Source organism: Alosa pseudoharengus, unplaced genomic scaffold, assembly GCF_046254945.1.
Source record: "Alosa pseudoharengus isolate Yale_2024_CS ecotype anadromous, Long Island Sound unplaced genomic scaffold, YU_APseudo_1.1 YU_APseudo_1.1_scf_1, whole genome shotgun sequence".
Taxonomy (NCBI): Eukaryota; Metazoa; Chordata; class Actinopteri; order Clupeiformes; family Clupeidae; genus Alosa; species Alosa pseudoharengus.
The window spans coordinates 10,651,870-10,677,504 of NW_027468564.1; the positions used below are offsets into that span (position 1 = coordinate 10,651,870).

Below are 25,635 nucleotides of genomic sequence, written 5' to 3' on the forward strand. Positions count from 1 at the left end.
GAATGGAAAAATGAAAATAAAGATATGTAATGGTTAAAAACAAGTTAATTGAGGAAATCATGGAATACTGGATGATGAAATAAATTTTTCGCAAAAATATTCAACATTTTAAGTCATCCAGGTCACTAAGAGAATAATTATTCAATCTTTTGAAGTTATTTTTCTCGCAAACTGTTTATCACAGCAAATAGTGGCTATAGCACCGTTTAAAAGCTGAGAAAAGGCTTTTTCATGTGACACATGTGTGATGAGTAGCCTACTCGAGGAGTTCAACAGAGAAGAATGGGTGAATTTGGACGCACTTCATATGCCTTGTAGTGAAGTGAAGCTGAAGCGCAGCGCAGGAGACTGCGGCTCACTGGTAGTTATTATAGATAACTTCAAATCAGCGCGATTTACCCTTATAGGCTACTGCACATTACAAGATCTGTACGAGATGATCCGATTCCGCAGCACTGAAGTGAGAAATGATTTAACTCTTTGTGTAGCGCATGTGAGTGCTTTTTTCCCCATTTCAACCTGAATATTGGTGGGGACATTTTAGTCGTAATTTTACATTGGTGTGGACACGTCCTTCGGTCCCCACACAAATCTACGCCCCTGATTTTCGCAACCTTTTATTTTTGTTACAGTGTACATCTTAACATTCTACACACCATGTTTAGAGGAGACAAAAGGAACAACACATTTAAATCTTAGAGGTCAACAGAATCTTCAAATTAAGTCTACTAGCCCTTACTTGGAGCTTTTGCTTATAAGCCTGGCAATCAATGACAAAAATAATTTCCACTCTACTGTACATCCATATGCATTTCAACTCAACAACAAAATAAATAATTGACTTATCTTAACATCTCTATAACTCAAGACACCTGAACTTTGGTAGCCATTTTAGAACTGTGTAGCAGTTACTGATTTACAGTCTTGCTCCTACATTTCTCCCAACTGATCTGGAGTCAGCTATATACACTTACATCAGAGAAACTACATGATCCGCCACGCTGATCTGGAGTCAGCCCTCCTCTCCTCTGCTGCTACCAGATAAACTCCCATGGACACACAGCACTAATTCTGCAATCTCTTACTTGGTCCCAAAAAGTCATGGAATTCTATGTTTTGAGTTGACATGAGGAAAGACGCGTTCCAGTATGGGGTCACATGACACGGAAACAGGCAGGAAATCAGAAACATTCAACCCTTTTATTTATTTAGGTCAAACAGCAATAACATTTTCTCTCCCTGACTAACTACAGAAAGGATTTAGCTGTTTGGGAAAGTATGTATATTGTAGCCTACAAAGAAGACATCAGACTCCACTTCCTGCATACACATACATCTACCTTGACAATCTCCAAACCAACAAGTCCACACGCTTTTGCTTAGAGAATTGATTAAATCCCATTTATCAAATCAATGATACATTCATCCTCAAAATCATTTCTATTTAACAAAATAATTTAACACACTTACCACGTAATCTTTTGACCACCAAAGACAAGCAACTGGACTGGACTGGTTTACAAGTGTTGGAGTGAACAGTGTGTTCCTGTGGCAACGTGTCATAAAATGTTTTACAGTTTAGATAACAAGTCCATCCTTCAGCCCTGAGCTCATTTCCTTAAAGAAACAGTAATATGGTGTTCTGTGTCTGGTGAGGGTGCAGACATTGTTTAGGGGCCATTTGTTACATGTTTCCACCCACTAACAGTAACACCAAACCCAGCAATCCACACAGGCACCACTGATCTTTGTTACAAGGGTCTCAGAGAGTTAATGTCACACAAGGCTGTTCTGTAGTCAGTGTCTCACCACCCATGTCATCATGTAATGTATTGTTCTTGTAAAACTTGTACATTTATACAAATAGGGTGAGTGACATTTATTGACAGTGACTACACATTAACAGTCTAGATCAGGGGTGCGTAATTTAGGATCCATGGGCCAAACGTCCGACATGTATGTCAGACTGTGGGAATTCCTGTCCCAACAGCTTTTTAAGGGTTAGCTGCAGTTCCTTATCTGACCACAATTTCACACAGGGCAATAAGAGGGTCACTGTGGTGCTCCTGTCAGCAAAGATCATCGGACCCATGACATAAGTGAATAGCCAGGGTTACCACCATGGAGTGCTGTCTGGGGAAGTGGCGCACTGACAAAAATATGATGCATCTCAGTGTAATCTAAAGTGACATCATTTTCAAATGAGTTGCAAAAACGAGATCACATTATGGAAATGCACAGAAACACAGGCAATACACAGTATATAGACCTCTATTGTATTGGCTAATTACCAGCTCAAATATGAGCACTTCACCTTTGTCACAATAACACAAATCCACTCTAAAATGTGCACTCAATACAATGCTACTGATTTTAGATGTTCAACTTCAAAATTGGAGCGAAAACAAACCAGATTCCAGATTCAGTTATTATTGAACACAAAATGTAAGGGTGATATCAGATGTTTGTTATATTTTTATATTTTATTTTTTATTTGCATAAAAGCACAGACATCTATAGACCTCTGAAATATTGTCTCTACACCAGCTAAAATATGTTTAAATCTGTGTTAATGATCACTTCACCTTTGTCACGTGTGTGAAATCTTGTCTGCAGGAAACATCTTAGGTCTTTGACTTTTATTATGACATTTATTTTTACATTGTTATGTATACAAGTAGGGCTATTGTGTACATATTGTGAATATTACAGAAGTTCCAGACTCAATATTGAACACAAATCCCAAGTGTGTGATATTAGATTACTTTTTTTACAAGGCATGCTTTTATATTAAAGTGAGGATTTCAGAAGCCAACACTGCCCTTACAGAAATGTCTGGTTTTTGGGGAACACATGCCACAAATTTGCAGCATGGTCATATTTTCACATACAAATGAAGTTTCTTGCAAACAGTTGTTATAAACTGTTGGCAATGTTGCAGCAAATTTGCAGCAATTTCATATGCAAATTAGGTTTGTCAACAAAGTTTTACATTATTGGCTAAGTGTGGTGGCAAATCACTGGTGAACACATTTGCCAATGGTGGCAAACTACTCATTATTGCCAGAACTTTGCTGGATGTTTGCCACCGAAAGGTTTGCTGCAAATTTGTCACAAACATTTCATTTTTATAAGGGTGAGTAAACATAAAGCAAAACAAATTTACAAAACAATTTGAATATCTGTTTTAGCTTTTCCTATTTTTTTTCCTATTCACCCATACACGCCATCAACTCTGTGGCGAAGTGCGTTAAGGCCGTCTGATGACAGCCACCGGTGCGCATCAATTAACAGTCACCTGTCCAAGAGTTTGAATCTGGGTTGAGGTTTTGACAGCAATATTCACATTGTTGTTTATGCATTTTGGGAACCCAAAAGTCCTATGGGGAGTTTCCATAGGGCATTTTACAAAACGCATGAGCATACCTTGGCAAATAATGGTCCAAAGCACTCATTTTTTATTATTCTATATTGATCTACTTTTGCACACAGTTTCACAAGACCTGGTGCTAGGGCTCAAATATGTTTCTAAGTCATCTCAAGTGACCTAGGGCTGAAATGGAGTCAGTTCAGAGATACTTGTTATCTGGCAGAAATACAAAACAGTATTCGAGCCTCTGTACATTTTCGCCAAGGGCGTAGGTTTGGTCTGAGCTTTGGTGGGGACACTACCCACCAACACCCCCCCCCCCCCCCCCCCCCCCTGTAAAAAAGCCACTCAACTCTTTCACCAGCCACTACAGATATATAAATGATTAAAATGTGCTACTGTCCAACTTGATCTAACTATACTGTGATAGAGAAAGATAGATAGATACTTTATTGATCCCTAGGGGAAATTTAAGCCTAGTGTAGCCTACATAATCTGATTTTAATATGTACAGATATGTAGGCTATATTTAACATTTAACATTTATTTTCTATTTGGTCTGTTATGAAATCATGCATTGACCCATTTAAGCGCAGCTCAGTTTTAACCCTTTAATGCGCAAGCTAGGCTTACCCCTTCTAATGCGTAACTTGGGTCAAAAATGACCCACACTCATTTCCTATGGTAACTCATGCATAGTTGTCTTTTTATTTGCAATATTTTAACAAATATATGTATTTTATCCTTCAATAGGTCAGCTATCCATTAACTAACTTGTTTGTGATTACTGCAAATCATATTTTTTATTTTTCCTCTTTAACATTATGAACAAACAAGGTTTTTGCTTCATTACATCCAGTTTTCAGACGTGGGTCAAAATCTATTTCATAGATATTTGTATGTTCCTTAGCTATATTCATTGAAAGTGATTTATTGTATCATTCAATATTGCTTGTATTTATCAAGATAAAGATTTTTGATTGCTACATATAGTTATTTTTACTTTTCCTGTCTTATTTTCTGAACAAACATAGCTTTTCTATTACTACATCAAGTTTATGTGTGTGGGCCAAAAAGACCCATGTATTCAAATTTGTTTGGTTTTTAATAAAAATGAACTATAACAACATGTTTTGTTAAAACAATAATCTTAGAATAATGTTCTTAGACTTAGTGTTTTAATCCAAATAGCAATATATCACAAGTTTATTTCTCAATTTGTCACACGTTAAAAACACAGATAACTAATAGCACTTATGTTTGACTGTACTATGTCTATAGTATTGTGAACTGAAGTGAACGTCACCAAAAGTGTAGTTAATTCACTTGGGAATAGGAAATAATTATCCATCACATGGGCACCCCACCATCTGATATTTCATGTCTTACATGCCCCACACAAATTACCACCATACTTTTGTTCCTTGCACATAGGTCAGTTTATAACTTTTAGTGTCATTGGTAGCTGGTCAGATCTCTTCCTTTTCTTTTGACCATCATGTCTGATATCACATTGTGACTGTGGTTTCTTTGTCCCACATCTTTTCATATCAATATAGCTCTGGAGGTCAGACGTGCCCTTCATGCATGTGCTACTTCATATGTGTCATGAGAATACTTCACCTAGTTCCATTTTGAACATCCATAGTAACTCCACCGATACAATCAGGATGCTGATCAGTTAAACTGCTATTGGTATTGAGGCGTGACAAAATGCAGCACTCTGGACCAGGGAACCATGAGAAATATTTATCTGCATATATGTGTAGACATACTAATGAAAGCAGGGATAGAGATGGCCCATGTGTCCATAGTGCTCTTGTCCAATGTACTGGATGCACTTGATGCATATACTAACTGCACAATACCCTGATAATAAGCAACGAGCTTGTCATGCCGCACAGGATAAGCAGTGTAAAGGTCACTTCCTTCTTCCTAACACATATAGGCTGAATCCCAAGACCCCCTAAGTTGTGAACCCTCAAAAACAGAACTGACATTAATCAATTTCACGTTTGGCCTGATGGCAGATACGTCTTTGAGGGTTCAGGGCTGAGGGAGGCATATTGAGATTCACCCATTACTTACAATTAAAATATGTAGAAAAAGGAAACCAAACAGAGACACAAAAGGGCATCAGAGAGGAAGGACAAGTGAAGTGGAAGAGGAGCTAAAGCTGCACAGAAACCAAGAATACTAAAAGTTGGAAGCTGTGTTTCCAATGCACTAAGGGTGTGTACAAGGGCAAACATGTAATGGTAATTTGCAAGTGTCATGTAGTGCTGAAATGGCCATTTATTGTACCCATGTGTTTTACTTAATCAGCTTCAGTTTATTTGGACACATTCATCACAGTTCTCTATACTTCAGATATAGTATATTTCAATATGTGTTATTATTGATGTCATGTGTGACAAAGTGAGATATGATAGATGAAATATGTGTATTTCACATATTTCAACTATAGTATGTGTTTAAAACAATTACAACCTAATACTTTTATCAAAGTAATTGTTTTATATATCTTGTTTTTGCTTCTAATCAAAAGTGCACACAGGTGTCAGATTTGACATATGTCTGTAAACTTGATTTAGTAATAGAAAAAACTATATTTGTAATTATTTGAAGTAATCAAAAAGATTTTTACTGAACAACTGCAAAATGAACTGCAATATTCAATGATACATACATTATTTCACTAGATATAGCAAAGGAATACGCAGCCTAGTATGAAAAACTATAGGAAATGAATGCGGGTCATTTTTGACCCATGTCTGAAAACTGGAGGAAGTAATGAAAAAACTGTGTTGTTGTTAATGTAAAAAAGGAAAAAGTTAAAAATTATGATTTGTAATAATCAAAAACAAGATATTACATTTATATCTGGAATATTGACTGATGAAATAAATAAATTCCTAAAATATTGCAAATATAAACACATGTACAGTATGCATGAATAACCATAGGAAATTAATGCGGGTCATTTTTGACCCATGTTGGGCATTAAAGGGGTAGTGATACATAAACGACTTTTTCTAAAAAATAAAGAATGGAAAAATTAAAATAAAGATATGTAATGGTTAAAAACAAGTTAATTGAGGAATTCATAGAATACTGGATGATGAAATAAATTTTTCGCAAAAATATTCAACATTTTAAGTCATCCGGGTCACTTTTGACCCAGGTTATGCATTAAAGGGGTAAGAAACTTAAATACATGCATGCTTAGCATTTTGTGAAAAGAAATCATTAAGGCTACATTGACAAACTCTTAACCGTGAGCTGCCTGTATATTCTCTGATTCTAATAATTACAGATATCTAGGCGATGTAAGCACAGCTCAGTTTTAAGAAATGCAGCCGAAAGACCATGTTGAATTTTGCTAAAATTTATTTCAAAACCGGATTACTCTGGAACAGCTAACTATACATGGGAATGCATTACACCTTTGTGTTCGGTAAGGTCTGCTGTTTATTCTGATATATGGTTTGTCATGTGTTGCGTGAAGAGTGTGTAGGCCTATGATATTCCACCAAGACGAATGGATGTGGAGATCGGCGCAGAGAATAATTATTCAATCTTTTGAAGTTATTTTTCTCGCGGACTGTTTATCACAGCAAATAGTGGCTATAGCACCGTTTAAAAGCTGAGAAAAGGCTCTTTCATGTGACACATGTGTGATGAGTAGCCTACTTCTCGAGGAGTTCAACAGAGAAGAATGGGTGAATTTGGACGCACTTCATATATGCCTTGTAGTGAATTGACTTATCTTAACATCTCTATAACTCAAGACACCTGAACTTTGGCAGCCATTTTAGAACTGTGTAGCAGTTACTGATTTACAGTCTTGCTCCTACATTTCTCCCAACTGATCTGGAGTCAGCTATATACATTTACATCAGAGAAACTACATGATCCGCCCCGCTGATCTGGAGTCAGCCCTCCTCTCCTCTGCTGCTACCAGATAAACTCCCATGGACACACAGCACTGACCTCAGCACAGTATGAGTCACCATGCTGATCTGGAGTCAGCCCTCCTCTCCTCTGCTGCTACCAGATAAACTCCCATGGACACACAGCACTAATTCTGCAATCTCTTACTTGGTCCCAAAAAGTCATGGAATTCTATGTTTTGAGTTGACATGAGGAAAGACGCATTCCAGTATGGGGTCACATGACACGGAAACAGGCAGGAAATCAGAAACATTCAACCCTTTTATTTATTTAGGTCAAACAGCAATAACGATTTCTCTCCCTGACTAACTACAGAAAGTATTTAGCTGTTTGGGAAAGTATGTATATTGTAGCCTACAAAGAAGACATCAGACTCCACTTCCTGCATACACATACATCTACCTTGACAATCTCCAAACCAACAAGTCCACACGCTTTTGCTTAGAGAATTGATTAAATCCCATTTATCAACTCAATGATACATTCATCCTTAAAAATCATTTCTATTTAACAAAATAATTTAACACACTTACCACGTAATCTTTTAACCACCAAAGACAAGCAACTGGACTGGTTTACAAGTGTTGGAGTGAACAGTGTGTTCCTGTGGCAACGTGTCATAAAATGTTTTACAGTTTAGATAACAAGTCCATCCTTCAGCCCTGAGCTCATTTCCTTAAAGAAACAGTAATATGGTGTTCTGTGTCTGGTGAGGGTGCAGACATTGTTTAGGGGCCATTTATTACATGTTTCCACCCACTAACAGTAACACCAAACCCAGCAATCCACACAGGCACCACTGATCTTTGTTACAAGGGTCTCAGAGAGTTAATGTCACACAAGGCTGTTCTGTAGTCAGTGTCTCACCACCCATGTCATCATGTAATGTATTGTTCTTGTAAAACTTGTACATTTATACAAATAGGGTGAGTGACATTTATTGACAGTGACTACACATTAACAGTCTAGATCAGGGGTGCGTAATTTAGGATCGATCCATGGGCCAAACGTCCGACATGTATGTCAGACTGTGGGAATTCCTGTCCCAACAGCTTTTTAAGGGTTAGCTGCAGTTCCTTATCTGACCACAATTTCACACAGGGCAATAAGAGGGTCACTGTGGTGCTCCTGTCAGCAAAGATCATCGGACCCATGACATAAGTGAATAGCCAGGGTTACCACCATGGAGTGCTGTCTGGGGAAGTGGCGCACTGACAAAAATATGATGCATCTCAGTGTAATCTAAAGTGACATCATTTTCAAATGAGTTGCAAAAACGAGATCACATTATGGAAATGCACAGAAACACAGGCAATACACAGTATATAGACCTCTATTGTATTGGCTAATTACCAGCTCAAATATGAGCACTTCACCTTTGTCACAATAACACAAATCCACTCTAAAATGTGCACTCAATACAATGCTACTGATCTTAGATGTTCAACTTCAAAATTGGAGCGAAAACAAACCAGATTCCAGATTCAGTTATTATTGAACACAAAATGTAAGGGTGATATCAGATGTTTGTTATATTTTTATATTTTATTTTTTATTTGCATAAAAGCACAGACATCTATAGACCTCTGAAATATTGTCTCTACACCAGCTAAAATATGTTTAAATCTGTGTTAATGATCACTTCACCTTTGTCACGTGTGTGAAATCTTGTCTGCAGGAAACATCTTAGGTCTTTGACTTTTATTATGACATTTATTTTTACATTGTTATGTATACAAGTAGGGCTATTGTGTACATATTGTGAATATTACAGAAGTTCCAGACTCAATATTGAACACAAATCCCAAGTGTGTGATATTAGATTACTTTTTTTACAAGGCATGCTTTTATATTAAAGTGAGGATTTCAGAAGACAACACTGCCCTTACAGAAATGTCTGGTTTTTGGGGAACACATGCCACAAATTTGCAGCATGGTCATATTTTCACATACAAATGAAGTTTCTTGCAAACAGTTGTTATAAACTCTTGGCAATGTTGCAGCAAATTTGCAGCAATTTCATATGCAAATTAGGTTTGTCAACAAAGTTTTACATTATTGGCTAAGTGTGGTGGCAAATCACTGGTGAACACATTTGCCAATAGTGGCAAACTACTCATTATTGCCAGAACTTTGCTGGATGTTTGCCACCGAAAGGTTTGCTGCAAATTTGTCACAAACATTTCATTTTTATAAGGGTGAGTAAACATAAAGCAAAACAAATTTACAAAACAATTTGAATATCTGTTTTAGCTTTTCCTATTTTTTTTCCTATTCACCCATACACGCCATCAACTCTGTGGCGAAGTGCGTTAAGGCCGTCTGATGACAGCCACCGGTGCGCATCAATTAACAGTCACCTGTCCAAGAGTTTGAATCTGGGTTGAGGTTTTGACAGCAATATTCACATTGTTGTTTATGCATTTTGGGAACCCAAAAGTCCTATGGGGAGTTTCCATAGGGCATTTTACAAAACGCATGAGCATACCTTGGCAAATAATGGTCCAAAGCACTCATTTTTTATTATTCTATATTGATCTACTTTTGCACACAGTTTCACAAGACCTGGTGCTAGGGCTCAAATATGTTTCTAAGTCATCTCAAGTGACCTAGGGCTGAAATGGAGTCAGTTCAGAGATACTTGTTATCTGGCAGAAATACAAAACAGTATTCGAGCCTCTGTACATTTTCGCCAAGGGCGTAGGTTTGGTCTGAGCTTTGGTGGGGACACTACCCACTAACACCCCCCCCCCCCCCCCCCCCCCTGTAAAAAAGCCACTCAACTCTTTCACCAGCCACTACAGATATATAAATGATTAAAATGTGCTACTGTCCAACTTGATCGATCTAACTATACTGTGATAGAGAAAGATAGATAGATACTTTATTGATCCCTAGGGGAAATTTAAGCCTAGTGTAGCCTACATAATCTGATTTTAATATGTACAGATATGTAGGCTATATTTAACATTTTACATTTATTTTCTATTTGGTCTGTTATGAAATCATGCATTGACCCATTTAAGCGCAGCTCAGTTTTAACCCTTTAATGCGCAAGCTAGGCTTACCCCTTCTAATGCGTAACTTGGGTCAAAAATGACCCACACTCATTTCCTATGGTAACTCATGCATAGTTGTCTTTTTATTTGCAATATTTTAACAAATATATGTATTTTATCCTTCAATAGGTCAGCTATCCATTAACTAACTTGTTTGTGATTACTGCAAATCATATTTTTTATTTTTCCTCTTTAACATTATGAACAAACAAGGTTTTTGCTTCATTACATCCAGTTTTCAGACGTGGGTCAAAATCTATTTCATAGATATTTGTATGTTCCTTAGCTATATTCATTGAAAGTGATTTATTGTATCATTCAATATTGCTTGTATTTATCAAGATAAAGATTTTTGATTGCTACATATAGTTATTTTTACTTTTCCTGTCTTATTTTCTGAACAAACATAGCTTTTCTATTACTACATCAAGTTTATGTGTGTGGGCCAAAAAGACCCATGTATTCAAATTTGTTTGGTTTTTAATAAAAATGAACTATAACAACATGTTTTGTTAAAACAATAATCTTAGAATAATGTTCTTAGACTTAGTGTTTTAATCCAAATAGCAATATATCACAAGTTTATTTCTCAATTTGTCACACGTTAAAAACACAGATAACTAATAGCACTTATGTTTGACTGTACTATGTCTATAGTATTGTGAACTGAAGTGAACGTCACCAAAAGTGTAGTTAATTCACTTGGGAATAGGAAATAATTATCCATCACATGGGCACCCCACCATCTGATATTTCATGTCTTACATGCCCCACACAAATTACCACCATACTTTTGTTCCTTGCACATAGGTCAGTTTATAACTTTTAGTGTCATTGGTAGCTGGTCAGATCTCTTCCTTTTCTTTTGACCATCATGTCTGATATCACATTGTGACTGTGGTTTCTTTGTCCCACATCTTTTCATATCAATATAGCTCTGGAGGTCAGACGTGCCCTTCATGCATGTGCTACTTCATATGTGTCATGAGAATACTTCACCTAGTTCCATTTTGAACATCCATAGTAACTCCACCGATACAATCAGGATGCTGATCAGTTAAACTGCTATTGGTATTGAGGCGTGACAAAATGCAGCACTCTGGACCAGGGAACCATGAGAAATATTTATCTGCATATATGTGTAGACATACTAATGAAAGCAGGGATAGAGATGGCCCATGTGTCCATAGTGCTCTTGTCCAATGTACTGGATGCACTTGATGCATATACTAACTGCACAATACCCTGATAATAAGCAACGAGCTTGTCATGCCGCACAGGATAAGCAGTGTAAAGGTCACTTCCTTCTTCCTAACACATATAGGCTGAATCCCAAGACCCCCTAAGTTGTGAACCCTCAAAAACAGAACTGACATTAATCAATTTCACGTTTGGCCTGATGGCAGATACGTCTTTGAGGGTTCAGGGCTGAGGGAGGCATATTGAGATTCACCCATTACTTACAATTAAAATATGTAGAAAAAGGAAACCAAACAGAGACACAAAAGGGCATCAGAGAGGAAGGACAAGTGAAGTGGAAGAGGAGCTAAAGCTGCACAGAAACCAAGAATACTAAAAGTTGGAAGCTGTGTTTCCAATGCACTAAGGGTGTGTACAAGGGCAAACATGTAATGGTAATTTGCAAGTGTCATGTAGTGCTGAAATGGCCATTTATTGTACCCATGTGTTTTACTTAATCAGCTTCAGTTTATTTGGACACATTCATCACAGTTCTCTATACTTCAGATATAGTATATTTCAATATGTGTTATTATTGATGTCATGTGTGACAAAGTGAGATATGATAGATGAAATATGTGTATTTCACATATTTCAACTATAGTATGTGTTTAAAACAATTACAACCTAATACTTTTATCAAAGTAATTGTTTTATATATCTTGTTTTTGCTTCTAATCAAAAGTGCACACAGGTGTCAGATTTGACATATGTCTGTAAACTTGATTTAGTAATAGAAAAAACTATATTTGTAATTATTTGAAGTAATCAAAAAGATTTTTACTGAACAACTGCAAAATGAACTGCAATATTCAATGATACATACATTATTTCACTAGATATAGCAAAGGAATACGCAGCCTAGTATGAAAAACTATAGGAAATGAATGCGGGTCATTTTTGACCCATGTCTGAAAACTGGAGGAAGTAATGAAAAAACTGTGTTGTTGTTAATGTAAAAAAGGAAAAAGTTAAAAATTATGATTTGTAATAATCAAAAACAAGATATTACATTTATATCTGGAATATTGACTGATGAAATAAATAAATTCCTAAAATATTGCAAATATAAACACATGTACAGTATGCATGAATAACCATAGGAAATTAATGCGGGTCATTTTTGACCCATGTTGGGCATTAAAGGGGTAGTGATACATAAACGACTTTTTCTAAAAAATAAAGAATGGAAAAATTAAAATAAAGATATGTAATGGTTAAAAACAAGTTAATTGAGGAATTCATGGAATACTGGATGATGAAATAAATTTTTCGCAAAAATATTCAACATTTTAAGTCATCCGGGTCACTTTTGACCCAGGTTATGCATTAAAGGGGTAAGAAACTTAAATACATGCATGCTTAGCATTTTGTGAAAAGAAATCATTAAGGCTACATTGACAAACTCTTAACCGTGAGCTGCCTGTATATTCTCTGATTCTAATAATTACAGATATCTAGGCGATGTAAGCACAGCTCAGTTTTAAGAAATGCAGCCGAAAGACCATGTTGAATTTTGCTAAAATTTATTTCAAAACCGGATTACTCTGGAACAGCTAACTATACATGGGAATGCATTACACCTTTGTGTTCGGTAAGGTCTGCTGTTTATTCTGATATATGGTTTGTCATGTGTTGCGTGAAGAGTGTGTAGGCCTATGATATTCCACCAAGACGAATGGATGTGGAGATCGGCGCAGAGAATAATTATTCAATCTTTTGAAGTTATTTTTCTCGCGGACTGTTTATCACAGCAAATAGTGGCTATAGCACCGTTTAAAAGCTGAGAAAAGGCTCTTTCATGTGACACATGTGTGATGAGTAGCCTACTTCTCGAGGAGTTCAACAGAGAAGAATGGGTGAATTTGGACGCACTTCATATATGCCTTGTAGTGAATTGACTTATCTTAACATCTATAACTCAAGACACCTGAACTTTGGCAGCCATTTTAGAACTGTGTAGCAGTTACTGATTTACAGTCTTGCTCCTACATTTCTCCCAACTGATCTGGAGTCAGCTATATACACTTACATCAGAGAAACTACATGATCCGCCCCGCTGATCTGGAGTCAGCCCTCCTCTCCTCTGCTGCTACCAGATAAACTCCCATGGACACACAGCACTGACCTCAGCACAGTATGAGTCACCATGCTGATCTGGAGTCAGCCCTCCTCTCCTTTGCTGCTACAAAATAAACTCCCATGGACACACAGCACTAATTCTGCAATCTCTTACTTGGTCCCAAAAAGTCATGGAATTCTATGTTTTGAGTTGACATGAGGAAAGACGCATTCCAGTATGGGGTCACATGACACGGAAACAGGCGGGAAATCAGAAACATTCAACCCTTTTATTTATTTAGGTCAAACAGCAATAACGATTTCTCTCCCTGACTAACTACAGAAAGTATTTAGCTGTTTGGGAAAGTATGTATATTGTAGCCTACAAAGAAGACATCAGACTCCACTTCCTGCATACACATACATCTACCTTGACAATCTCCAAACCAACAAGTCCACACGCTTTTGCTTAGAGAATTGATTAAATCCCATTTATCAACTCAATGATACATTCATCCTTAAAAATCATTTCTATTTAACAAAATAATTTAACACACTTACCACGTAATCTTTTAACCACCAAAGACAAGCAACTGGACTGGACTGGACTGGTTTACAAGTGTTGGAGTGAACAGTGTGTTCCTGTGGCAACGTGTCATAAAATGTTTTACAGTTTAGATAACAAGTCCATCCTTCAGCCCTGAGCTCATTTCCTTAAAGAAACAGTAATATGGTGTTCTGTGTCTGGTGAGGGTGCAGACATTGTTTAGGGGCCATTTATTACATGTTTCCACCCACTAACAGTAACACCAAACCCAGCAATCCACACAGGCACCACTGATCTTTGTTACAAGGGTCTCAGAGAGTTAATGTCACACAAGGCTGTTCTGTAGTCAGTGTCTCACCACCCATGTCATCATGTAATGTATTGTTCTTGTAAAACTTGTACATTTATACAAATAGGGTGAGTGACATTTATTGACAGTGACTACACATGAACAGTCTAGATCAGGGTGCCTAATTTAGGATCCACGAGCCAAACGTCCGACATGTATATCAGACTGTGGGAATTCCTGTCCCAATGGCTTTTTAAGGGTTAGCTGCAGTTCCTTATCTGACCACAATTTCATACAGGGCAATAAGTATGAAGGTATATTGGGTGCAAAAGTGGCGAGCACATTTAACTGCAGATTTTGCATATGCACACTAAAGTCATAAATGTGTAACAGTAAAGTTGAAGTTGTACATATTTTTTTATATTTTGTTAACACAAAATAGGGGCTACGGGTTCACAAATCCTTTTTACAGGTACACAAATCCTATCCTGTGAGTCACAACTTTCAAGAGTCACGCACTCGACACTTTTGCTCCAATCGTTGCAGCGCAGTAGGTGCGAAACACATTTGCACATCCGTGTTTCATAATCTGAGAACATGCACAACATTCGTGCATTTGTAAACCCAAATGTGAACTAATGCATCCGAAGTTGTGCATCTGTGAAATAATTTCTCATTAATAAAATTCTACAGATCGCTTTGATTTTCTTGCACACTACAAGTCAATTGATACAAGTGCTCGAATCTGCTTCTACGAGTGACGATACTTTTGCTCCTGGCTAGGTGATATCAAAGATTGTTAAGGCGGAGCAAGATACTTCGTCGTAGTTGTTGTCTATGGGCGCGAAATGGGGATCGAATCCTGTCTGCATAAAGAGGCGTGTCGATGACGTATTGATGAGCGTACGTTGCAACCCGCCAACAGCAACGGCATAAATAACCGGCGCACACCTGATATAAAGTCAATTTTCTCCAGACTGGAATGCTCAAAAATGCTAAAAATGTACCTGAAATGTTCACAAGGGTTTGAGCATCATGAAAACGTGCCCGAAATTCACATTCTTAACTCTATAGAACTAAGACCTTAGCATATGTGGTAAAATTCTGAGCTATGCCCATAGACTTCAATGGAGCAGTTGCTGCCTCTGCTCTGCATAAAGGGGGATTTTGAGCCCCCCCTCGTGCGATCCGGGTTCCCGGAAGTGGCTCCTGATGAAGTATCTTGCTCCGCCTTAACAATCTTTGGTGATATAATAGGAGCAAAACGATTTGTATGTGTGCACGTCGAGCGAATCGATCGAGAAAACAAGGCGGCCGGATCTGGATCGCGCTCAGACTACCATTGCCTGCTCATAAGGTAAGTTACATGATAATAATATGAAGAAAGTTATCTTGTTTGTTGGTTTACATTATCATGACAGCTATGTTTAGCTTAGTTTACCTGCTTGCTAAATCCTCCAGTGCCAGATCAAGCTAGCTATCGCTAGATAAATAACTAGTTTAGAAGTACAGAAATATAACACTGCCCGTCCAAAATCGTTAGGACACACAATCTGACACAATCGTTCTGCAATTTTCGAACAGCTGACTTGTATCTTGCACGAAGACTATTGGATAGTGCAAGGCAAGTTAGCAATTGTTTGCTGTGCAGACATTATGAATAATAAGGTCGTAGAACTTAACACCGCACACCGCAACATTTTTTTCCTCGCTTTGTGCAAAGAAAAACTATAAATCGTGTGTCCTTCATTGATAAGGAAACATGCTGAGGTTACTTACTTTATGAGCAGGCAATGGTAGTCTGAGCGTGATCCAGGATCCAGATCCGGCCGCCTTGTTTTCTCGATCGATTGCTCGACGTGCACACATACAAATCTTTTTGCACCTATTATATCACCTAGCTAGGAGCAAAAGTCACTCGTCACTCGTAGAAGCAGATTCGAGCACTTGTATCAATTCACTTGTAGTCGTGCAAGAAAATCAAAGCGATCTGTAGAATTGTATTAATGAGAAATAATTTCACAGATGCACAACTTCGGATGCATTAGTTCACATTTGGGTTTACAAATGCACGAATGTTGTGCATGTTCTCAGATTATGAAACACGGATGTGCAAGCGGGTGGATGACAAATAAGCCTGAAAAAAGGAATTTTAAAAAACTTCAAATATCATCCCTAAAAAGTGTTTATATGTGTTGCTGTATCTCTAAACTTGACTAATATACATATTTTTTCAAAAAAAAAAGTGAAATATATATTTATATGTGAATTTGTCATGTTAGTGCCTAAAATTGTCATATGGTGTGACGTGAAAATAATTTGAAATAAAATGAAAATTAGATACTTTTTTCTACTTTAATTTATGTCACTGTACATTTTAATCATGTTTGCTTTGATATGCAACATTTCCTTGTGAATATTTAGAAGAAAAACCTAACATTTAACAAGTTATTTTGTCAAGGTGGAGAATGCTCCTAAGTGTAACCAGATATTTTAGCTTAATTCTGATATTTCTTGTAAGAACTCACTCAAAATTCTTGAGGTTCTTGCAGATACCATTTCCTTTGTGTGCTATTGATGTTTTAACGATTTTTCAATTATATAGTCTTTTTTTGTGACATTATTTAATGTCACACCAAATGACATGGTGTCACGCCATACGATTAACTGCACCACTCCACCATGTGTCAGAGCAAAACAGGGTTTTTAATGACTATAAAATCATTAACAATGAATTTTGAAGTCACTGTATGAATGGTGTATGCGTGTAACAGCAAAATAGATGAAAGTTTAGTATTTATTTTTTAAACTTACATCGCATGGTAACATAAAAGAAAAAAGTATGAGAAATATTAATTGTACAGATACATTTTTTCCCAATTATCACAGATTTAACAAAAAAACATAATATCTGAATTTAAAACATGTTTTTACAAGAACTTTTATGTAAAAATGGAATTTGGTCATAGGGTGTGACAGAAATGTCATATAGTGTGACTTTTTTTTGTGTGAAAAAAGCTGTCACACCATATGATGCAGCGTCACACTATATGACATTTTGACAGTTAAGCTAATTTTCTAGACAGTTAAATACAGCTAACTATTATTTAGCATGCAACTAACCACATGGCAGCAGTGCTTTTTAAGAATTCATGAAGAATATTTGTGAAAAATAGCTACTTTTTAGGCAAATGATGTCACACCATAAGAAATTTGGCCACGTTTGATGATGTCCAATTCAAAGCTTTTTATATAAAAATCTAAAAAGCAGAACTCCCCTCTTAACCATGCCAATTACTCCTGACATTCTATTGTTACTTCCTGGTTAAGCAGGGTCCTCTTCACAACAATAATGTCCAAATGAATGCCCGGTCAAAATATACAATATAGTGTCACGCCATATGACAACCATTTTATGGACAAAATATATTTGATTATAACTTAGTTGGACAGCATGCATAAACATCAAAACTTTCTGTGGTTGTAAAAAACATCTAATTATTTTATATGCATGGTAAAACTTTAAAGTAATTATACTTTTTATGGATATACGCGCTTTTTAGGAAGTTCGCACACATGGTGGACAGTCACACCATATGACATTTTTTATGTTTGGATGATTATTTTAAGTCAAAAGTTAAATACAAATCCAATAAATTTAATATGACAGAACTTGAACCTACCAGACCTACAACATTTCCATATCAATTCTTAACAATTGCCATTTTTTATAAGTGTGTGACACATGGACAGTCTGAATTCTGCTATTTGTCATCTACCCAAATGTGTTTCGCACCTACTGCGCTGCAACGATTGGAGCAAAAGTGTCGAGTGCGTGACTCTTGAAAGTTGTGACTCACAGGATAGGATTTGTGTACCTGTAAAAAGGATTTGTGAACCCGTAGCCCCTATTTTGTGTTAACAAGATATAAAAAAATATGTACAACTTCAACTTTACTGTTACACATTTACGACTTTAGTGTGCACATGCAAAATCTGCAGTTAAATGTGCTCGCCACTTTTGCACCCAATATACCTTCATAAATAAGAGGGGCACTGTGGTGCTCCTGTCAGCAGAGATCAACGGACCCATGACATAAGTGAATAGCCAGGGTTACCATGGAGTGCTGTCTGGGGAAGTGGTGCACTGACAAAAATATGATAAAAATATTGCAAAAACGAGATCACATTATGGAAATGCACAGAAACACAGGCAATACACAGACAGAGTATATAGACCTCTATTGTATTGGCTAATTACCAGCTCAAATATGAGCACTTCACCTTTGTCACAATAACACAAATCCACTCTAAAATGTGCACTCAATACAATGCTACTGATCTTAGATGTTCAACTTCAAAATTGGAGCGAAAACAAACCAGATTCCAGATTCAGTTAATATTGAACAGAAAATGTGAGGGTAATATTAGATGTTTGTTATATTTTATTATAAAATATCTTATATTTTATTTTTTATTTGCATAAAAGCACAGACATCTATAGACCTCTGAAATATTGTCTCTACACCAGCTAAAATATGTTTAAATCTGTGTTAATGATCACTTCACCTTTGTCACGTGTGTGAAATCTTGTCTGCAGGAAACATCTTAGATCTTTGACTTTTATTATGACATTTATTTTTACATTGTTATGTATACAAGTAGGCCTATTGTGTACATATTGTGAATATTACAGAAGTTCCAGACTCAATATTGAACACAAATCCCAAGTGTGTGATCTTAGATGTTTATTACTTTTTTACAAGGCATGCTTTTATATTAAAGTGAGGATTTCAGAAGCCAACACTGCCCTTACAGAAATGTCTGGTTTTTGGGGAACACATGCCACAAATTTGCAGCATGGTCATATTTTCACATACAAATGAAGTTTCTTGCAAACAGTTGTTATAAATTGTTGGCAATGTTGCAGCAAATTTGCAGCAATGTCATATGCAAATTAGGTTTGTCAACAGAAGTTCACTGGAAGTTTTCCATTATTGGCTAAGTGTGGTGGCAAATCACTGGTGAACACATTTGCCAATAGTGGCAAACTACTCATTATTGCCAGAACTTGATGTTTGCCACATTTGTTTCCCACAAATCACCCAAAGGTTTGCTGCAAATTTGTCACAGACATTTATTTTTTATAAGGGTGAGTAAACATAAAGCAAAACAAATTTACAAAACTATTTCAATATCTGTCTTAGCTTTTAGTGTTGATAGGCTATATGATGTAATATATAACAACCTCATGTTCCATTGAATGATAGTAAACATGGCCCAGACAGTATGACACCTTTCCCCTCCACCTGTTCTACTTGAACACTGTGTCAGGATAAATATAACTATAGTAAAATGTTAAAGGAATAGATGTAAATGTTAATTCATTGCTGACTTGTTTTTTTATTGTACAGGCACCTTTGGCCTAGAACCCAGTGCTTAGTGTGTGCACTGCTGTAAACAGTAGCCTATGTGAAGACCAGTAATAAACCAGTTTATCTAGCTGAATCATTAACAAAATATATGCTTTCTGACTATTGACAACATATGAATCTGTCTTTGAACTGTCCTGTAAATTTAGTCAGAAGACAACAAGTGGTGTCATATTTCCTAGGTAAAGATTTATAACCACTACCCCTTGTAACTCTGAAGGGGCACTACCCCTTGTAACATTCTGAAGGGGCACTACCCATAAGTAAAGGGAGGAGAAATGATGAATCAGCCTATAGTGTATTAAGTAGGAAGATTGTGATCAAGGACGTTCTTATGATTAGTCCACCCATTTATGGCTCTGACTGACAGATTGTGATGGTAGTTAATGCGTCAGGTCAGGGTAGAGGGTAGACTGCTGCTGATCATCACTGCTGCTCTTCAGATTGTGATGGTAGTTAATGCGTCAGGTCAGGGTACACTCTAAAAAATGCTGGGTTGAAAACAACCCAAACTGGGTTGTTTTCAACCCAGCCGCTGAGTAAAATGTGGTCCAACACAGCATTGGGTTATCTTAACCAAGCAAATTGGGTTACTAAATTTAACCCAACAACTGGGTTGAAATTTAACCAATATGTTGGGTTATGTTGACACAACTGTTTAGTTAAAGTTACGTAATGTTTGGGTTATGTAACCAAATCCCCAAAAACTACTGGTTGATTTTTAAAATACTCTGCTTGTACAAACTTTTAATAACTCAAAGTTTGTATTTACTTACTTGAAAGTCACCTTCTGTTAACAGCTTTAGGCCTGATATAAACAGTCTATATTAAATGGCCATCAAAAGCCATGCAATGAAATAAAACAGTTCGACACAATTATTTATTTGATAATTTTCTTTATTTTTGAATAGATAGCCTAGTATAAATGTGATACTTCCATGAAGGCAGGCAGATTCCAAAGTCCGTTTTGGGGGTCAGCCCTGTCAATCAAACAAAAAAAGAGTGCATTTTAATCACTGTTAGCCTAACACAGAACTTTATATCAAGACTTGCATGAACCATTACCAGTGAATGATATTGACAGACATAAAAATCCACCAGGAGACAAATTATTAGTGCAACACACTCGGAAACCATGACCACCTAATATTATGGAGTTGTTTTAAACATAATACCGGTAATAGCCTACAAAACGTGCGTTTATGTCAGATGAGCTTGATAACAACATTACCATTAGCCTAACATTAGGCTGACAAACATAAGTTCAGCAGTGCTAACGTTAGCTAGCTAATGTTAACACATTATTCAATTAGTGAATCCAAGTTAATGTTACCACCAAGAACCACCCAGTAAGTTACATGGCTATAATATGAGGCTACCCTGAATGATTTAATACGATGTTGTTTGGCATGATTATTATCGTAAGTTACGTGTTGTGAAGAGACTACTTCGACTGTGTTAGCTAGTTGACAAACGTTAGCCACGAAGCATATTTAATTAGCATAAAGTTTCCAAGTCTGCTAACATTACCTACCAGCTGCTGGTATGCTAATTGTAGTTCGTTGTAAAAGTTCGTTTTGTTTCTGTTCAGCAGTTCCTACCCAGTGAATACAGAACTATGTTTTTATGAGTCTGTATTTGTGTAGATTTAACTTTAACAGTAGCTAATATTAGTGGAATGACACCTGCCAACCTGCTTGAAGCTGAACGAAATGGCAGGCAGAATATTCCTTGATATCACGAAGGGTATGTCTCTGGGTGGACTTTTAAAATCCGTCTGGATAAAAATAAATTAAGAAATAAAAGCAGATACATACCTTCCGAAATCACCTGATTTTTATTGCATGTTGACAGCTGCTGGACTTGACGGTTGAAAGAATATGCCTGCCTGCCTGACGATTTTTTTCCCCTCAACCTTCAAATAACTATGCAGCTGTGTTGAAGTCACCCTGGTGCTGGGTAGTGTACTCCACATCAGGTGGGGGACAGGAGGGAGCACAGCCCTAAACTATCAACCCAGCAGTGATAAACTATCAACCCAGCAAGCTGGGTTACAGAAATGACCCAATATGAGTAAAAACAACCAAACAAAATGACCCAACAGCCTCAACCCAGCGTTTGGGTTGAAAAAATAACCCAGCATTTTTTAGAGTGTAGAGGGTAGACTGCTGCTGATGATCACTGCTGCTCTTCAGATTGTGATGGTAGTTAATGCGTCAGGTCAGGGTAGAGGGTAGACTGCTGCTGATCATCACTGCTGCTGCTCTTCAGATTGTGATGGTAGTTAATGCGTCAGGTCAGGGTAGAGGGTAGACTGCTGCTGATCATCACTGCTGCTGCTCTTCAGATTGTGATGGTAGTTAATGTGTCAGGTCAGGGTAGAGGGTAGACTTCTGCTGATGATCACTGCTGCTCTTCAGATTGTGATGGTAGTTAATGTGTCAGGTCAGGGTAGAGGGTAGACTTCTGCTGATGATCACTGCTGCTCTTCATGTTGGCAGGAGCAGGAGGCTTCTTATCTTCCACATAATCATTGGCCAAATCCAGGATGTGTGTCAGTGCAGACAGTAGAAGTGCATTCACATCTTTATTCAGGTCGATTTCCTCATGGTAGTTCTTCACTGGGAAGATGCAGTTCATAGGAACTCCCAGGCTGTTACTGCACTCTTGCATCTGAAAAGATGTTTGAAATTAGGAGAAGAGAAGAAAAAAGGAGACATGTTGAGGGTATATATACTGGAATCTGGAGTCAACCTCCATTTCCTCTGAGTTCACTCCATCAGGGCCAGCAGCTTTCCGAGCATTCATCCTGCCCAGGATGTCGCAGACATCTGACGTGAAAAATTGGAGTGTGTCCTCGTCCGGTGAAACAGCTGACTTGAAGGCTGCCTCCTTGTTTTCCCGGTCAAATCGAGCAAGTAGTTCAGCTCGTCTGGGAGGGAAGTAGAGGAGGGTAGGGAAGAGTTGCAAGGGGATTTGTTGGTGATTGTATGTAGACCTTGCCACATATGTCGGGGGTCGGAGGAGTTGAAGTGCTCTAAAATCCTTTTCTTGTAGATGTGTTTGACCCTGGATATTCCTTTCCTCAGGTTGGATCTGGCTGAGCTGTAGATGTGTTTGGCCCTGGATATTCCTTTCCTCAGGTTGGATCTGGCTGAGCTGTAGGCCTCCTGGTCTCCCGACCAGAAAGCTGCTTACGCCTTGAGGAGAAGGCAAACTTCTTTGTTCATCCAGGGTTTCTGGCTAGGGAATAATAATATGTATAATGAACAAAAAATATTTCCATATACACACATAATATAATGAAACAAATAATAATAATATGTTCCATATACACACATGAAATCACCTGCAACAACAATGGAATCCACTTTTCCTTATTAAGAGTTTGGATGCAAAGACAGTTTGCCTTTGAACACATCTGAACATATGAAACAAAAATCTGCTGAAGCTTTTTATTGTCAATCCCAGGTAATTTCTATGAAACTGCAGTTTGGCTGTTTTTATGGACCATGGGTGCTTAGCACCCTCTATATGGGTGTATCACTTCTTTGTAACTATGAAAATGATTTGTACAAATAATTGAATCATTGAAATACAGTACACTAATTAAATAACTTCTTGACTTGGATCAAAAATTGAACTTGACAAAACTTGAATCACTCACACTATTATTTGTGTTTAATGACTTGATTATTTTTTCCATATTTCATACATTGACGTGTGTATTGAATTTGTTATAAAAAAGGATCGTGTTTTACAGCAGACACGGTAGAATGCTAGTCCTGTCAAACTTGCGAAAACCAACACAACATTGATATGCTATGTCTCATCCTAGACGCTAGAGGGCGCGAAGCATCCAAGCTCGAGTAAACATTTCGTCGGTAGAAGAAGAAAAACAAAACAAACGACAAACACTCAGAAAGAGTGCGTTTGTTGAGTGGTTAATGCTGAGATATTTCGGAAGGAAAACTGTTTGTCTTTGTATACAGATCATTTGTCCATTCTGTCATTGGGGACGTTGCAGTCTTTCTTTTTCTCAAGTCAGTATTTAAGTTTATTATTGTCTACGACGACATGCAGCAGGGTTCGACCTCGCACCTGAAGCGAATGCACCCGTCAAACCACACCGATTCCGCGAGGCTTGAAGGAGTCGGAACTAAAAAGGTGGGAGTCACGCTCCTGCTTGTGTAAAATGTTTGAACGACAGACACTATCTGGCGTTTCTGGCCAATTGACAATGACCGACCTTGCACAAGTAGGCTACGTTTTGTATGAGGCAGCAAATATTCTTCAGATGCAATGTCATATAGATTACTTAAAATAAGCTATAGCCTAAATAAATCGGCCAACATCAAATCCACGTAACGTTTAAACGCTCGTTTTTGGTTAAGAAAACAATCATACTTGAAGACGTTTCGTGCTGACACACAAACATACGGGCATTTGTGGGGTTTTTTGGGCGGTAACCAGGTAGGCTACGCAGTGCTGTTGGAGGTGCAAAAAAATGCTGCATCGCCACTGCCCACTGAGCTGGCTGAAGGGTTATACAAGTATTTCATGTTTAGTTGTATAATGAAAAGCACGGCTTTTATAGCCATCCATGCGCGTTCACTTCTGTCTCGCTATCAATTTATAACCATAACGGGCTATTTGAGGTCTTTAGAACACTAAACATATCGGAGGCGTCAAATGTTGACTTACTCTAGTCTAGATTTTTTTACTTTAATCACTCCCATGATGTATGCTATTGTCTATCCTAAGTAAAGTGCCTGTTTCGAGGTTAACTGATGCTTAAATCAGCCAAAATCCCATATTGTTTGCACCTCCAAGTGGTCTGTGACGGAAGTTTGTGTGAAAGAATAATACATCACAGCTCTGGTGGCCTGTGTCCCCATCTGCCTCTGTCTGTCAGAGTATTTGTGGTAGATGTGTTGGCTTATTTAGTATGGTAGATGTGTTGGCTTATTTAGTATGGCAGCTTTGAGCTTTTGGAGGTCTGTTGCTTATGTTGTAATAGTAACAGAAGCCTGCACTTTTGGTGTGTGTGTGTGTGTGTGTGTGTGTGTGTGTAGATGAGTGAGCTCGGTCAACATATGGACACACGCAGACAAGCCTGCATTGACCTGGAGAAAGCCACTAGGTGCATCACACAAGCATTACAGGTAAGACACACACACACACACAGAATAGCCATAGCTACATTATTAAACCAGTCTTCAGTGGTGATGGACCCCATCTATATACAGCCTACATACACAGACACACACAGAAAATAGTCATAACCAGGGTAGGAATTTCACGGCGGCCCCGACGGCCATGGCCGTCGTTGCCCCTTGCGTTGGCCGTCGTTGCCCCTTGCGTTGGCCGTGATGCCCCTTGCGTTGGCCGTGATGCCCCTTGCGTTGGCCGTGATGCCCCTTGCGTTGACCGTGATGCCCCTTGCGTTGGCCGTGATGCCCCTTTGAAAATCAGAGGTTTACTGGCCTTGGTGCACCCTTCTTTCAATATTCTGCTTTGCGTCCGACTAATATTTAGCCTATGGCCTGTCAAAACAATCTTAGCATTCACAGCGCAAATTAATTCTTTTACGCAGTGGAGAAAGTGACAGCGCACGCTGCACGGCAAGAAAGTGCGTCCAAATTCACCCATTCTTCTCAGTTGAACTACTCGCAAAGTAGCTG

The 25,635-nt window shown here is 37.8% G+C and overlaps 2 protein-coding genes across 4 annotated transcripts in view; one reads left to right on the forward strand and one right to left on the reverse strand.

Moving 5' to 3' along the window:
• LOC143136509 (NACHT, LRR and PYD domains-containing protein 3-like) overlaps window positions 1-2,312 on the reverse strand; it is a 207,213-nt gene extending 204,901 nt beyond the window's left edge. Inside the window, exon 1 of the mRNA XM_076297233.1 lies at window positions 1,471-2,312. Coding sequence (XP_076153348.1) covers window positions 1,471-1,563 — 93 coding nt within the window. The 5' untranslated portion in view covers window positions 1,564-2,312. The remainder of the gene's footprint in view (window positions 1-1,470) is intronic.
• Window positions 2,313-23,839: 21,527 nt separating this feature from the next.
• Window positions 23,840-25,635, forward strand: part of LOC143136585 (uncharacterized) — a 43,252-nt gene continuing 41,456 nt past the window's right edge. For all 3 annotated transcript variants that reach the window (XM_076297303.1, XM_076297309.1, XM_076297297.1), the window contains exons 1-2: window positions 23,840-24,118; window positions 25,027-25,116. In XM_076297303.1, coding sequence (XP_076153418.1) covers window positions 24,029-24,118; window positions 25,027-25,116 — 180 coding nt within the window. In that variant the 5' untranslated portion in view covers window positions 23,840-24,028. The remainder of the gene's footprint in view (window positions 24,119-25,026; window positions 25,117-25,635) is intronic.